The sequence below is a fragment of the Venturia canescens genome, chromosome 11 (assembly GCF_019457755.1).
Source record: "Venturia canescens isolate UGA chromosome 11, ASM1945775v1, whole genome shotgun sequence".
Taxonomy (NCBI): Eukaryota; Metazoa; Arthropoda; class Insecta; order Hymenoptera; family Ichneumonidae; genus Venturia; species Venturia canescens.
Window position 1 is genome coordinate 3,233,331 of NC_057431.1, and position 15,089 is coordinate 3,248,419.

General features: G+C 35.1%; 1 protein-coding gene and 1 long non-coding RNA gene across 2 annotated transcripts; both read left to right on the forward strand.

The window, feature by feature from the left end:
* The first annotated feature begins 9,836 nt into the window (after window positions 1–9,836).
* LOC122418278 (uncharacterized) lies at window positions 9,837–10,259 on the forward strand. The gene is made up of 3 exons (XR_006262483.1): window positions 9,837–9,920; window positions 10,012–10,104; window positions 10,199–10,259. It is a non-coding gene; the product is annotated as an uncharacterized lncRNA (long non-coding RNA).
* A 181-nt stretch (window positions 10,260–10,440) lies between these two features.
* On the forward strand, window positions 10,441–13,752 carry LOC122418356 (uncharacterized). Its single transcript, XM_043432516.1, has 9 exons — window positions 10,441–10,563; window positions 10,769–11,062; window positions 11,650–11,790; window positions 11,870–11,959; window positions 12,067–12,324; window positions 12,430–12,549; window positions 12,657–12,827; window positions 13,038–13,362; window positions 13,443–13,752. The coding sequence occupies exons 1-9, from the start codon at window positions 10,441–10,443 to the stop codon at window positions 13,655–13,657; spliced, it is 1,737 nt and encodes a 578-aa protein (XP_043288451.1). The 3' UTR covers window positions 13,658–13,752.
* Window positions 13,753–15,089: the final 1,337 nt, after the last annotated feature.

A 15,089-nucleotide genomic window follows, 5' to 3' on the forward strand; every position in this document is an offset into this window, starting at 1 on the left:
TATTATACACCCTTAGCGGATTTTAGAACCGAAATTTTACGGTCGTTAACTTTTCGGTCGTATTTGAACATTTTGCTACGGAATTACTACCTTCGATACTACCAAGGGCCCATTGGTAGTGGCGATTGAACATTTTTTGATCGTAACTATCGGTTGGATGGTCGTTACGACTGAAAAATTCCCGTCGTATCGTAAACTAGGTCCACGATATCGCCTGGTCGTTTCAGTATATATATGTATACGACCTGCGCGTAACAATAGCAATCTCAAACCCGTTTAATATTGCATTCTCTTTATTTGTGATGTGCATTTAATGGTCTTTTTTGACGAACCTTGAAATATTTCACGAGGACAATGCAAATGAAAATAAGATTGAATGAATTAATGTCATAAAAGTTATACAGCGAGAATGTATATAGGCCGGAAACGACGCGGTCGACAATATACATGTGCAACGGAGTGAACGTTTTTGTACAAATTCCGGAACCTGGGTTCGCGGTTAAAAGTATATATACAGGTATATCAGAATAAGAGCAGAATCCGAGACAAAGACTCAAGAATGTAATGGGAATCTAATAAGGGCGGGATCTCGACAGCGGCATATCCGTATTGATATTGGTTATTTGCAGCACGTGTGTTCCGCCGCGGTACAAGTTTCATTCTGAAGTGTTAATAACTTTTAATAAGCACCCGATGTACAAATTGAAACACATGTTGTCATTAAGTGAAACGTTACAGGACTAAAAAAATTTTAGCGCGTAATTGTGACATATCGAGTGCGAATTTATATACAGATCGGTAGCTACGCATATTTTTCCGACATAACCTCGAAGCTGTGGGCCTACAACGCAAAGTCCGTATTTCCTTGTGAATAAACGCACGAGGTAATTATTATGTTTGGTATGTTCTATTTGTTATGGTTTAAAATGATCACAAATGGAATGATATATAATGTTATCAATAATGAGAAAAATTATAATTATGAAAATAACCAAAATTATCACTTTGTAAGAGTGATGAGAAAATATGGTTCACAAAGTTGAGAATCATTTCACAGCTTATTGTAATAACTAATAAATATTTCATATAACTAATATATATTTCATATAATTGGAACAAAATAGTACAGTGAGATGCATAGGGCGTAGAATGCAGATGTGTGTTTCAAAGAAGCGTTGAATAAGGGAAAATAAAATATTGTAAAGATTAAACACAGCGACAAGTCCAGATCAAACGGAGAATCATTATGCGATACATGTGAGGAAGCAAAGATAAGAAATAAGCACTGTTGTACGGATTACAGAAACCCGAAATAAAAACATGGAGGGAACGACCGGTTACAGTAAGGCTGAGATAATAATATTCAATGATGAGAATGAAGTGGTCACGTTAGAAATTCCAATGGAAGACATGGACACAAATGTAAGTAATCGCAGGGCCTATTTTAGTTAGTGAGTAAAACAATGAAAAATTATTTTGCAGAATGAACAGCCAGATGAAAATAAGAAGAAATATATAATAGAGTACATTGAAAGACGTGGAGACACCCAAACGGTAGAGGCGAATGAAATCTTCATGCAAGCCGACCCGAAAAGTGAAAAGCTTACGAGATGCACTGACGAATTGATTGAAAAATATTTTCGCAATCCACTAAACCAACATTCCCTGCGACTACGTCGATCTGAGGAAAAAGGCCAAACAAAAGGGATTTATGAAAAGATTCGTGTCATAAAAACTGTGGGTGAGTCGAAAACTTTGATTGTAACAAAATGGACAGATGAAATCTAATAGACCGTGAGTAAACAAATAATCCGATTAGAATAGTATAAATGAAAAATATGTAATATTTTGGAGAAGTTGTCGAAGAAAATATTTCTACAATGGAAAATCGGAAGCGAATTCCAAAGAAAAAACCGATAGAGGACTCTCCTGCGATTAAGTACAGTCCGGCACCCCACAAAACCCTGATAACAAAAATTGATGAAAGCGTAGAAGAGCCGGCACAGTGTAAGAGCTCAAAGGAAGTCCTTGCTAAATCGGTAAGTTGAGAAAAAACGCATGTCAAGGAAGCATTTTATGAGTATTTTTGGTAATAGTTTTTGAAGGAACAACGTTCAGATGATATCCTTATGAACATAAAATATTTATACATTGTGTAAACAAATTTATTAACTAATGAATCCCGAATGAAATGGTCATTCTTTACGTACACGATGAAATATTTAATATTTTTGGAGCAACGTTTCATTCGGTAATAATGATGATAGACATTGTGCTTATTTCAAAAGAAACTGTAGAACGGTTATTCAATATGCGAAATTTTAACAACGATCTGATTTCGGAAAATTGACATAATTGGAAAGGGAATGAAAGGCAACTCATCGAACTCTTATTATTAATTTAAATATTTTTTTTACCGATTGTACAAAAATTAAGTTATATCATATATAAATTCATAATCGTCGTTAAATACTTGCGTATCTAAGTGTAGTTCGACATCATCTCCAGATAAGCGAAACGTTGGCAATCTCGGTGATCTTGTAAAAGAATTTTGTTCAGAAAATTCGCATGTGTTTAATTTTTCAGTTGAGCAAATAAAATAAAGATCCGGTAAAAAGCGTAATAACGTAGTCTTTTCATAGAATGTAAACATAGAAAAAAGATTCAGAACCAGGAAAAAAATTCTATAGAAATAATAAACGAAAAATTGAAAAGTTCAAAAAAATTCAACAATAAAAAACAATCGAAAAAAATTCTGTAAAGAAAAATAAAAATTTTCAAAAAAATTCATAAATATTGAACAAATTGAAAAATGTACTATCCAAGTTACATGCAGTATAAAAATGTATGATATCAATTAGAGGCCAAGTTTTTATTGATAATTTGGAATATTTATTGAATAAATCGGAAACTTTAATTGAAACTCATGATAATTATTTTCAAGAAAAAAGTTAATGAAAAAAAAGTCATAACGGAAGTTACGTGCAGTACTAAAATGTATTATATCAATTCGTGGTCAAGTATTTATCGGTTATTCGAAATATAATCTCCGGCGACAAATGAGCGTTGAGAATCCTTGTCGGGCTCACAACGTTTTATCAAAATTACTAAAAAATTAATGGAAATGAAATCATTAAAAATTCACATGAAAGTCATTCGTTACTTCAACAAGGTACACACTTTAAACAATCGATTCCCCTCCGATTTTCAGGATCCCCTGGTATTATTCACAACATTCAACTTCGATTGGATCGGTACAAATTATGTTCAAATACGTCTTAAACGTACTTGTCCGGCCCATCACTTTTTATTCAAATTGCTCATTCGAAAACAAATCAGGGCTGCTCTAAAATGACAAATATAATAAAATCGATAGAAATAAAAATAATATCTCCAAGTAATTTGAACTTGATTGTTCGCAAGTTCGTATAGCAATATCCACTTCTCATTTTCTTCAGTGAACACATACCATTCGGTAAGAACCAATGAAAATGAGAAATAATCAGGCACATTACAAAAAATTTTCGAACCTACTCAGCCATGCAATGTTTTTTTTTCTATAGTCACGTACACATTTTGATAAATACCACTAGTCGAGTACGATACGTGGATTCCTGGAATTTGGAGAAAAATTATTTTGTTGTGAATTCTGACTTCATATGATATAAATAGATTAATCAACTTTATCTTTCATTTTCGTTTCATTTTGACAAGAGCGATTCGAAGGAAAAATATTTTCTCGGGAATTACTGTTCCTCAATATTAACACATGCATTAACTTTGTTTTTGATTTGTTTTCGAATGAGCAATTTGAATAAAAAGTGATGGGCCGGACAAGTACGTTTAAGACGTATTTGAACATAATTTGTACCGATCCAATCGAAGTTGAATGTTGTGAATAATACCAGGGGATCCTGAAAATCGGAGGGGAATCGATTCTTTAAAGTGTGTACCTTGTTGAAGTAACGAATGACTTTCATGTGAATTTTTAATGATTTCATTTCCATTAATTTTTTAGTAATTTTGATAAAACGTTGTGAGCCCGACAAGGATTCTCAACGCTCATTTGTCGCCGGAGATTATATTTCGAATAACCGATAAATACTTGACCACGAATTGATATAATACATTTTAGTACTGCACGTAACTTCCGTTATGACTTTTTTTTCATTAACTTTTTTCTTGAAAATAATTATCATGAGTTTCAATTAAAGTTTCCGATTTATTCAATAAATATTCCAAATTATCAATAAAAACTTGGCCTCTAATTGATATCATACATTTTTATACTGCATGTAACTTGGATAGTACATTTTTCAATTTGTTCAATATTTATGAATTTTTTTGAAAATTTTTATTTTTCTTTACAGAATTTTTTTCGATTGTTTTTTATTGTTGAATTTTTTTGAACTTTTCAATTTTTCGTTTATTATTTCTATAGAATTTTTTTCCTGGTTCTGAATCTTTTTTCTATGTCATCCAGAAACAAGGGACCATCAATGTACTTGTCCCAACCTTTTTTTCCCCAGGGGAAGTTTATGGTTTGATATCACGCCTTTTTTCTCAAAAGTTCCTCATTTATGTTATGACGGTTATAGGATTTTAGTTTAAATTTCTATGAATTATTTGCTTAGTACATTTTTATAGATTCCATTCTAATACGAACATTTTTTTATGGGATAATCTTTTTCATGAAAATATCAGCAAATAAGGGACCATCAATGTACTTTTCACAACCTTATTTTCCCTGGGTATGATTTTCGGCTTATAACGTTGGTTTCCACGAAAAAGGACCTATTTTTCGTCAAAATTTTACTGAAAATATTTCGGCACAGGTTTGTTCTTGGACTTCGGTGATTTTTTCCCTTGTCTCCTAATATGTTTTGTCTATTAGGAATCCAAGAGCACGGTGGAAAGTGGGTTGGAGGCCGAGATATGATTTTCGGCTTATAACGTTGGTTTCCCCGAAAAAAGACCGATTTTTCGTCAAAATTATACTGGAAATATTTCGGCACTGGTTTGTTCTTGCACGTCGGTGATATTCCCCCTTATTTTCTAATCTGTTTTGTGTATTAGGAACCCAAGAGTGTGAAGAAATGCGTTTCGTGGGCTGTAATATGATTTTCGGCTTATAACGTTGGTTTCCATGAAAAAAGATCTATTTTTCGTCAAAATTGTACTGGAAATATTTCGTCACCGGTCTGTCCGTGGCCTTTGGCGATTTTTTCCAAGTCTTCATACCAAGAAAGAACTAACGTAAAGATTTCCTTAATAGAACAGATTTTATTTATCCCTTTTCTTCAAAATTCAAATGAAAGATAGATCAAATTCAAGACACGATTTTATTTATCCCTTTTCTTCAAAATTCAAATGAAAGATAGATCAAATTCAAGACACGAAAAATCCAACAGATTTGCCCACTTTAAATGTCGCTTTTGCATTCTGAATCTAGAGATTTCGTTTCATGCAAAACGTGCCCCCAATGAAATATATTTCCAAAGTTTGCAAGCGGCCGCTAAGGTTCAATTATCCACAGTTTGATAGTTTCTGAAAAAAGTACCCGTAAACTTCTAACATTTATAATGCCAGAACTCAAAGCAGAAAAAAAAACTAAGCGAACTTTATTCAACAGAGCAACAGAATTCAAAGACGTTTAACGTACCTGCATTGGTTTTAAAGGAAAACCATTTCAGGACAATTTAGAAATGAATTTAGAAATTCGAAAACTCAGAAAGGAATAGAAAAAGGAACATTGAAGTATTTAGAAAAGCTGAAGACTTTTGTATTGAATTTTCTAGATTACATGATACGGTTGGAGTAAATGATTTGAATGATTGGCACACATGCTGCAACACAGAAATATCAAAGTTTAGAAGTATTCGCTGTATATCAGTCATACAAACTTCAATACTATTTGAAAAGAAACACTTCAAAACTTGCTGAACCAAGTTCCATTACATATTACCATAATCAAAGGTAAGGGGTGATCCATAGCATATAAATTTATCCACAGAAATTTCAGAGTTCGCAGGTATCTGCTGCGGTTCAATGTATCTGCGCAATGAGCTTCGAAGACAGCAATTTCAAATCTATCCATAAATGAGCAACTGAAGACTTTTATAATCAATTTTTTACTTCATGTATATGTTACGGTTAGAGTCAAAATGTAAAATGAATGGCACAGTATATAAATTGTATAGTTTGCAGATTTTCGTTGTATTTCAATGATCCGAATCTACAGCATTATAATGAAAAGTTGTCAAAAGTCATGATGTTGCATTAAAATGACATAGCGCACATTGCATTCAGAAATTCTGTAAGTTTCTGGGGATGTTGGTAGGCATTATATTTGATCACATCCAAAACTGAGCAACTGTAGACTTATCGGAATGAATTTTTTTTATAATAATTCCATATCTGTAGTTTGCAAAGTGGAAATACTCAACATACATGTCATTCCATAAGTTTTTTTATCAAAATTTGTGTTTGCACACCGCATTCCGAAAATACGACTTTTCATATCATCAGCAAGAAAAGCATCCAAAGGCTTTCTGGAACAAGTTTCCAAATTTATCACGCGACAGACCTAATGGGAAAAGAATAACTACCCAGTATACCAAGACCAGAAATTTTTTTGAAAATCTGATTTACAAAATGTGCAATTCAAGATTATGGTTACAAACCTCTCGAATCATGTTACCACAATCATCATGAAGAAGGAGTAGAAAATCATAGGACACATATTAGGGAACGAATTAATAATATGTATCGATCCGCTGCAAAACTGATGGGGTGAAAACAAGGATCGGAGAGGGCAGAGCCAAACTGAATATCAAGCAAAATATGGGGATGTTTAAAAATAATGATGACACAAGAAATAAATTAGAAAACATTTATTCAATTAAAGTTTCTAATATCATTCTAACAGTTACGTGTATTTTTGTTCTATTTATTCGTATATATAACCTATGTACACATGATATATAACCACGCCACTGACAATATATTCGCACTGGACAATATTTCTCGTACTCTGGTTTAATTGAAGGATTATTTCAGTTATCACTTATTTCCAATCGAACGAAATAATGAAATCTTGAAAAGTTTCGTTGACATACATGCATCGCGCATTTTTTATATTCTTTTTCACACACACATCACAGACTACATTTACGCGGCCGCTTTGATACCGGTTTAATATATCACAAATAACAAAATAAATAGTAATATGCACTTCTTTAGATGACGAAAATTATTTTTTTATTGATCCCGCACGCACTTCGTATTCTCGAAACTCTGTTCATACGATCAAAAACTGACACATGGTTTGTACATATATATATGTATATCGGTCGAATTTATGACTGCTGTTACCAGCTGTGCTGCGCCGTTTGCTACGTTCTGAAGTTGACGTCAGATTTCCAATCATCAACAACTAATTTCTACAACCAATCACAACGTCTAAAAATGGATGTCGTCAGATCAAACGAATCAGAAACTCGAGAGCATCAAAGTGCCTTTGATGGTGTTTATAAATACAGACGCATAAGTTCTTGAATGTGTTGGTAAGTTTTGCATAATCTTGAGCCCGTGCAAAGTTTTTTCTCAGCAAATACGCCACCGATCATGCTGATTTAGGGCGGAATCGAAAGAGAATTACTCAATTGGCTTAAACTTCAATTTTCAAGTTGCTAAATGGCTCCTGAGCTTCGTAATTCAATAAAATCACATGCCAATTTTACCCCCACCACGGCGAATCGTTTTATTCAGAGAAAGTATAGTCTCGGCGAGAGTCTCGGGCCAGCAGACGACAGGGCTGTCAATGTACTTGTCCCGAGACTCTACCGAGTCTCTTGATCCTTGATCGGAATACTGTGCTGAGCCGGTAATTGGAAAAATATATATTACAAAATTGAAATCCAAAATCATTGATTAAGGAAATTTCCAAAACAATATAGACAAGCGTTTCAAGTAACGAAAAAGAATCAATGAAATAAAGCAAAAACTACATTATCGGTTAGTTAAAATAAGAGGGTAATTAAGTACTGATAGTTGAAGTTGTAGTGTGTAGATGAAATATGTAAAAACGTAAATGTAGTTGATGACTTGCAAGAATTAACGATGGCAATATATTGGCGTAGTCTTGTAACACATATTTCCAATTATCTAGGCGCATAACAATTCTGAATATAAAACTTTCTTGCAAATTTACACATAAGTAGATTGCGTAAAAGTAGATAGTGCTCTGTCGACTTGGATGTTATTATTGTCGGTAATTCCCAAATAGAAAGATTTTGGAAAAAAAACAAACTTGAAATAAAAACTGTGCAATACGTACAGGGAACACTGAGAGTACAACAATAATAACGTAAGGGCAGCCGAATCAATGGTCAAAAATTATATTAACGAAATAGCACCTATACTGTGCACTTTAATGAAAATTCATTATTTGGCGTAATTAATAGCGACGTAAATGAATAAATATCCATGTTCCAAAATGAGTTAAGTGTCGACGAAGGAATCAACGTTATTTGCAATTGCAAGCACGACGAAAACGTGGCAAAGCGGCCATTACTCCACGCCCTGAATAATCGTTTAGTAAAAGATATGAAGTACCTGTTTGCTATATTGGGACACTATTTTGTAACTACAGCGAAAAAACAATGAGGCGTATTGAAAGAAGTACAGAAGATAAGTACCATACCGAAATTTTTATAACAAACGAATGTAGTATAATAAAACTGGAATTATGGGTAGGCGGGCGACCTTCCAAAGCAATCGAGTTAGAGAAACTGAAGCCGCTGTATGCCAGCGATGCAAGCCGTTTAGTCACGGGTGGGAAACTAACCATCGCGTAGAAATGGCGGCCCAAAAAACCCAAGCGGCACTAATACCAACGTAAAATCCCAGTAACCACTACCAACAATGATAAAGTCGTCGGAAGAACGCTGTGAACTTGATCGATCAGGCAACGGCAATGGATGGAGAGTTCGAATACGCATAAAACAATAAGAAAATATATCCGAAGGTCATAAATGATAAGGCCATTAACACTGCCGAGAGGAAGATAACAATTTCGATCAAATCATTTTTAGGGATTCGAAAAAATATTACGTGCATAATTGGAGCATCTTCGAAAAATCACATACTGCGTGTACCGAGAAACATTACCTGGAAACCGTACACTATAGTAGAATGGTACACGTGATGATGGTGAACTGTTGCGATGCGTAACCAAATTGGGCAGACCATCCACGAACGTGGCCGAGTGAAAGAACGAATGCGCTGGCAAAAGCAATTACGGATCCTGTGATAAGTATGCAATAGGAATGCTTGATATGCAATGCGAGCCAAGTAATAAATGGATCTCGTATCCATGCGTGAACCCTAACGTTGATAATGCATGCAAAGCATCAATCAAAATAAACTGACGTATGGGATTATAGATGACGATCGATTTGCTAATAAACGTTTGAAATATAAGCATGCAACCAAATTTTTGCAAATATCTGTGGGTACTCAAGTAAGGCTAGTAGGTGCTTAGATATATATAACTGGTCACAGAGAGGTTAAATAGATGTATTTACATGTAGTATAAAATATTATGAAATTGGAAAGCGTTGGGCGTCGAATATGCTTGCTAACTGAGAGATCATAGTGCGTGAATTATCTGGTATGATATGGAGGAAATCCAACTGGCCGGCAGTTAGTTAATCCGATGCGTGAAATGAAGCATTGTGGCACAACCGGAATGACAAAATAACGAACAGCTGTACCGACTCAACCGAATATAAAACTGATTCCAAAAATATCATTCAATGTTTATACTAAAATTTCAGAAGCAGATAGACAAATATAAAAAAGAAAGGAGCCACATTGTGGAAAACCAGCTTTCAAGTATCTTTCAAGAAATTTTACCGGTAAATAGACGATCGTTATTGTAACTTTGATTAAACAGAGGATCAAAAAAGAATGGCTGTAAGAATAAAAATTGATTACATATTACGGCAGGTTACCAACTCGGATGATAAGGAACATGAGCCATGTGAACGTCGATCGGTTAAAATAGTACCGAGTGATGACATGACAGATAATGAAGACGAGGTTAGTAGATGATTACCACATTTCTGAGACATAACATTGCAAATATTTAAAACCGAAATAGCTGCTAATATTTATCGTATTTTCAAATTGTAAGATTCCGGTACGAAGCAGACGTAATAAGTGGCGCAGAATTCAAATAAGTCCGTATCTCTCCGATAATGACGACGTGGTTGGAGATAGTAACAAGAAAGAAGATACGAACACAACAGTCACTCAAGTATGAAATAAATATTGAAAAAATTATAATGGATATCTGTAGGACACGTATGAGCGGATACAAAAAATTATTACCAATGAGACTACAGCCGTCATGAAAAACGGATATATTACTAAAACATGTTAACAAATTTAACACTGTCATATATACATATCAACCTCGAGAAGCATGCAGATAGCGCAATTGATAAGAGAAATTTGCAGAATACCTTGTCGTCGAAGAATAAAACCACGGAGAACGAGGTACAGGAGGGGTTTCAAAATACCAATTTCCTATTAATTGACCATCCATATTCGTCGCAGCCGTTTTGGATCGTAAGTACGAAATTGTGTATTAACCTGTGTTCGCAGAGTTACACCGATTTCACTCGAGTATTGTTTCTAGCAAACAGAAATGAAAAGCCATGCTAATACTGCTGAATAATGAAGTCAATTGAATGTGTCATAGGAACAATCTGCGATAAATGATGACGAAAGTCCCAGTGTCTTTGCAGGCAATAGCGCGAATGAAGAACGGAGAACGAATCATGAGGATAAATCCTCAGATGTCGAACCTGACATAAATGTTATAGAGCTATTTGATGCCGAGTCGACGCTTGTAGAAGGGTCGCCAAAGATTCCGGAGGATGACATTACGACATACGAAAATGAAACAGATATGCCTGATACCGACGATGAAAACGTATCAAATAAAGTGAATCCTGCAAGTATAAATAATACGTTAGAAAACAGTCACCTGAAGGTAAGAAATACATAAGTAAATATAAATATAAATGTATAAGTATGACAAATAATATTATCGATCATTACATCAATCGTCAAATAGCGAACTGGTAATATATTGCGACAAGATGCGAGCTGACTTGAAAATAAATCCAAGAATGCTAATAATACGAACGTCAACGGTTGCGTTGGAAGCAAACGGATTCATACAAAGTTTTATGATAATCGAAAGGTATTGATTCGTTGGGATAAATTGACAATGAAAAAGACTCAAGATCAGCGTTCGTTCGTGTAAATAGAACGTTATCGAGAAACTTCATGTATATTGAACAAAATTAGATTGCTAAAAGGTTCAAGCTTCATAGCATTCCGATGACATTATCATCATCATCATCATCATCATCATCATCATCATCATCATCATCATCATCATCATCATCATCATCATCATCATCATCATCATCATCATCATCATCATCATCATCATCATCATCATCATCATCATTCCGAATTAATGCTAAATTTAAAATTCTAATCTTATTTATAAATCTAATTTAGCAATGAATAATGAATCACTATATGAATTTGGAGGAAACAATTTAACAGATCCATGGTGATGATGAAATGATTACTTCAAGAAACAAGCCGACGATCGTTGAAACGAAAATATTACCGAAAGGCAGCTATGTACTCGTGAAAGAGGAAAAAGAACAAATTAAATATAAAAGAGAAGCTAGTAATCGAAAGGTACAATATACATTTTTTAATTACGATGGGGAAGTGTTACGACGAAAACTCAAATAATGTTATGAATTCTTACAATTAGGTTGAGGATAATCACACTCCGGTAAAAAAATCAGATCGACGAAGAATGAAGTTAGAGTTTAAATATGACTCCTCATCGCCCAGCCCTGTGGTGAGAAAAAACATGTTTCCCGATAATAAAAATATTTCATATACTAAGGGAAGGAACAGCTGAATATGTAATGGTTGCACGATACGATGAAATTAAACTCATTCCAGACGAATCAAAACCTTTCTCCAGTAACACCTACTGCGAATAATAATGAGCAGAACCCGACAATGTATTGTGAAGAAAAAACGGAACGTATTGCCCCAAAGAAGATGACTGCGGATGAAATTCTCAAGAAAGTTGACTATTATGTTAGCGATCTGAGATGTTTGAAACGACCGGCGAAAACACCAAGAAATGTTACCGAAAAATCGGTTGTTACTTCAACAATAACAAAGACACGCTCGACAAATGATATCGCATCGAAGGTTCAAATCATTATCCAAAAATCTTTATGAAAAAAAATTATTGTCGTTAAATCGTACATTGATCAACGAAATTCAACAACGTACTGAAAAACTTTTTCTTTGCAGATTTACGATTTTCGCAATGATATCGATCCTTGCGAAGGCTCATCGAAAAGTCTAGAATTTGATTCTCGATGTAGCTCCAAAAAAAAACGTCAGAAAACACATGAACTTATTGCCACTAAGGTAATGGATTCAGATACGAAGTAACATATATAATGGTTGTATTAAAACGATCGTAGCGTGAACAGTCGTGTGTACAATATTAAATATTTAATAACTGCTGTTTATAGAATGAAAAAGCAATAAAAAATAAAACTGGTAAAACTGGATCTACACGTACATCGTTCGAGACTGGTGAGGAGGATGATGAAAATCTTTCTGCAAACGAGGATAAAGAAAAAAATCAGGAGTACTCAGCCGATCGTAAAAGGGAGGGAAAAATGAGGCGCACTGCTCAAAAGGTTAAAATCGGCATTCTCTACCGTTATAGTCATGGGAAAAATAACAATGTTAATCGCATTTATCTAGGTTTATCTAACGATGTTAATGACAGTTATCTAGGTTACTGCTTGAAGTGAATAATTGTTCACCCCTTTTTTTAGATCGCATTACACTGGGTCGTTGTCCACCATTCAATATTATTTTGTAATATTTTGAAACTTTGTACACAGATTGTTGAAACAACGGAAAAGTTTACGCGCGATATTGCAAGGCTCCAGAAACAACTGGAAGAAGAACAATCCCGAGGAAATTCGCTGCAGGCTTCTATGGAACCATCACGGGATGGAAATGTTGAACTCATTCCTGGCATCGTTATACCTCAATTGGTAATTATAAAGGCTTGTGGAGCACTCAATATGCGCCGAAGGTTGAACATTCTCATTGACGGCTATTGGAGCAAGGAGGAGCAGAAAAACCTTGTACTAATGGACAATAAGAAAAATGCGGGCACAGGACGAAAACAAATCCCGCAAAAAACGGTCAATGGTCTTATAGGTAAAAATAACTACTTAATAATGTAAGTAAAATTTAATAGTATGTGAAATATATTATCACGCATTTTCATTACCACACAGATTTATGTTTTGCTCTGCAAAAAAAGAAGCGGATTCCAACCGACGGCTTCACGACGCACGCCGAAGGGAGGAAAATAATGGCAGTAAAATTAAAATCGAACCGGTACAACAGTAAAAGGATACTCGCAACAGCAGAAGTACTCAGACTAGCCAGAGAACGCCAAAGGACCGAGTCACAGGATTCTCAGTCCGAAGATGATCCGCTACATGAATAATCTTAGTTTATTGTTGACCGAACATATTGTGATTGTAAACCGCGATTGCATTTTGTTGTAATGTGATAAAAAAAAAATACACATGTGCCCTCCAATCCATCTCTATGAGAGTGGACGAAACGGATAGTAAATACCAGTACTAACCGGTATCTAATGCAGAGTTGATTTATGTGAAACTCGCATGTAAGGAGCTCACAAAGATTCATGAATCCACTTAAAGGAGAGATCTGCTCATTCACGGAGCTCGACATGAGTAATAACGACCTCTCGGAGGTCATTGCGACCTGTGGAAGCAGCCCTGCAGGAGAGTCGTAACTGCTTGTTCGGAGGTCATTGCGACCTGAGACGAAACCCTGAAGGAGGGTCGTAACTACTCGTTCGGAGGTCATTGCGACCTGGGGACGAAACCCAGTAGGAGGGTTGTAACTGCTTGTTTAGAGGTCATTGTGACCTGGGACGAAATCCGGCAGAAGGGCCGTAACGGCTTACTCTGAGGTCATTGCGACCTGGGGATAAAACCCGGTAGGAGGGTCGTAACTGCTGTCTCGGAAATCATTGCGACCTGGAGACGAAACCCGGTAGAAGGGTCGTAACTGTTATCTCAAAGGTCATTACGACTATCTAAGAGCTTGCAGATGAGCTTGCAGCTGAATGCTATAAAGTCGTAATGACCTCATTAAAAATCGTTACGACCTCGAACGGAAGTGACGTCATGGTCGTATTGACCCTCATCAACGAGGTCACGAAATTAGAAAAGTATACCTTCGGAGTCATAACGACCTTCCACCAAGGTCGTCTGAGTAGTCAGGGTGATAAATTTGGAAATTTATTTCAATAAGTCATTGGGTGCTTAATTTTCATGATATCAAAATTTGTATCTTCGAAATGCAATGAACACCTCTAAAGTTCGACAAAGTGATGAAGCGACATGTATATTGAATATTTCCAGACCATGTTTGCGATTGGCATTGTGGGTTGAAAAATTCATGTCTGTAAGTCTACACCTGATCATTTTTGGATGTGATCAAATATTTTGTTTGCGGATAACTATGGAGACATACAAAATTACAGCATTTTGCTTGCTTCAACATGCATCGTATCTGTCACTTTTTTTTTGAATGTGTCATAATAAGTTTCAAAAATGTGGTTCATGTAATTTTGAAGTGTTTTTCCCTATAGCATCAAAGTCTGTATAACTGGTACGTAGCAAGTACCTATGAACTTTGATATTTCTGTGAAATAGCAGGTATGCCAATCTTTTAACTTTTTGGTTCCGACTGGAATATATTAACGAAGATATTCATTACTAAAGTCTTCACCTACTTATTTCTGAATAGATCTGAAATTACTGTCTTCAGAAAATAATGCACAGATACATGAAACAATTTTGATTTCTGTTCTCTTTCAATTGTGCTGTCTTTTTTCTTTTTAA

What these genes read in the sequence shown, in the direction of transcription:
- LOC122418356 (XM_043432516.1), top strand. Translation starts at nt 10,441, where the DNA reads ATGTTAACAAATTTAACACTGTCATATATACATATCAACCTCGAGAAG. An exon ending in ATAAAACCACGGAGAACGAG is followed by an intron (nt 10,564 to 10,768) that starts GTACAGGAGGGG and finishes AATGTGTCATAG; the next exon opens with GAACAATCTGCGATAAATGA. An exon ending in CAAATGATATCGCATCGAAG is followed by an intron (nt 12,325 to 12,429) that starts GTTCAAATCATT and finishes TTTTCTTTGCAG; the next exon opens with ATTTACGATTTTCGCAATGA.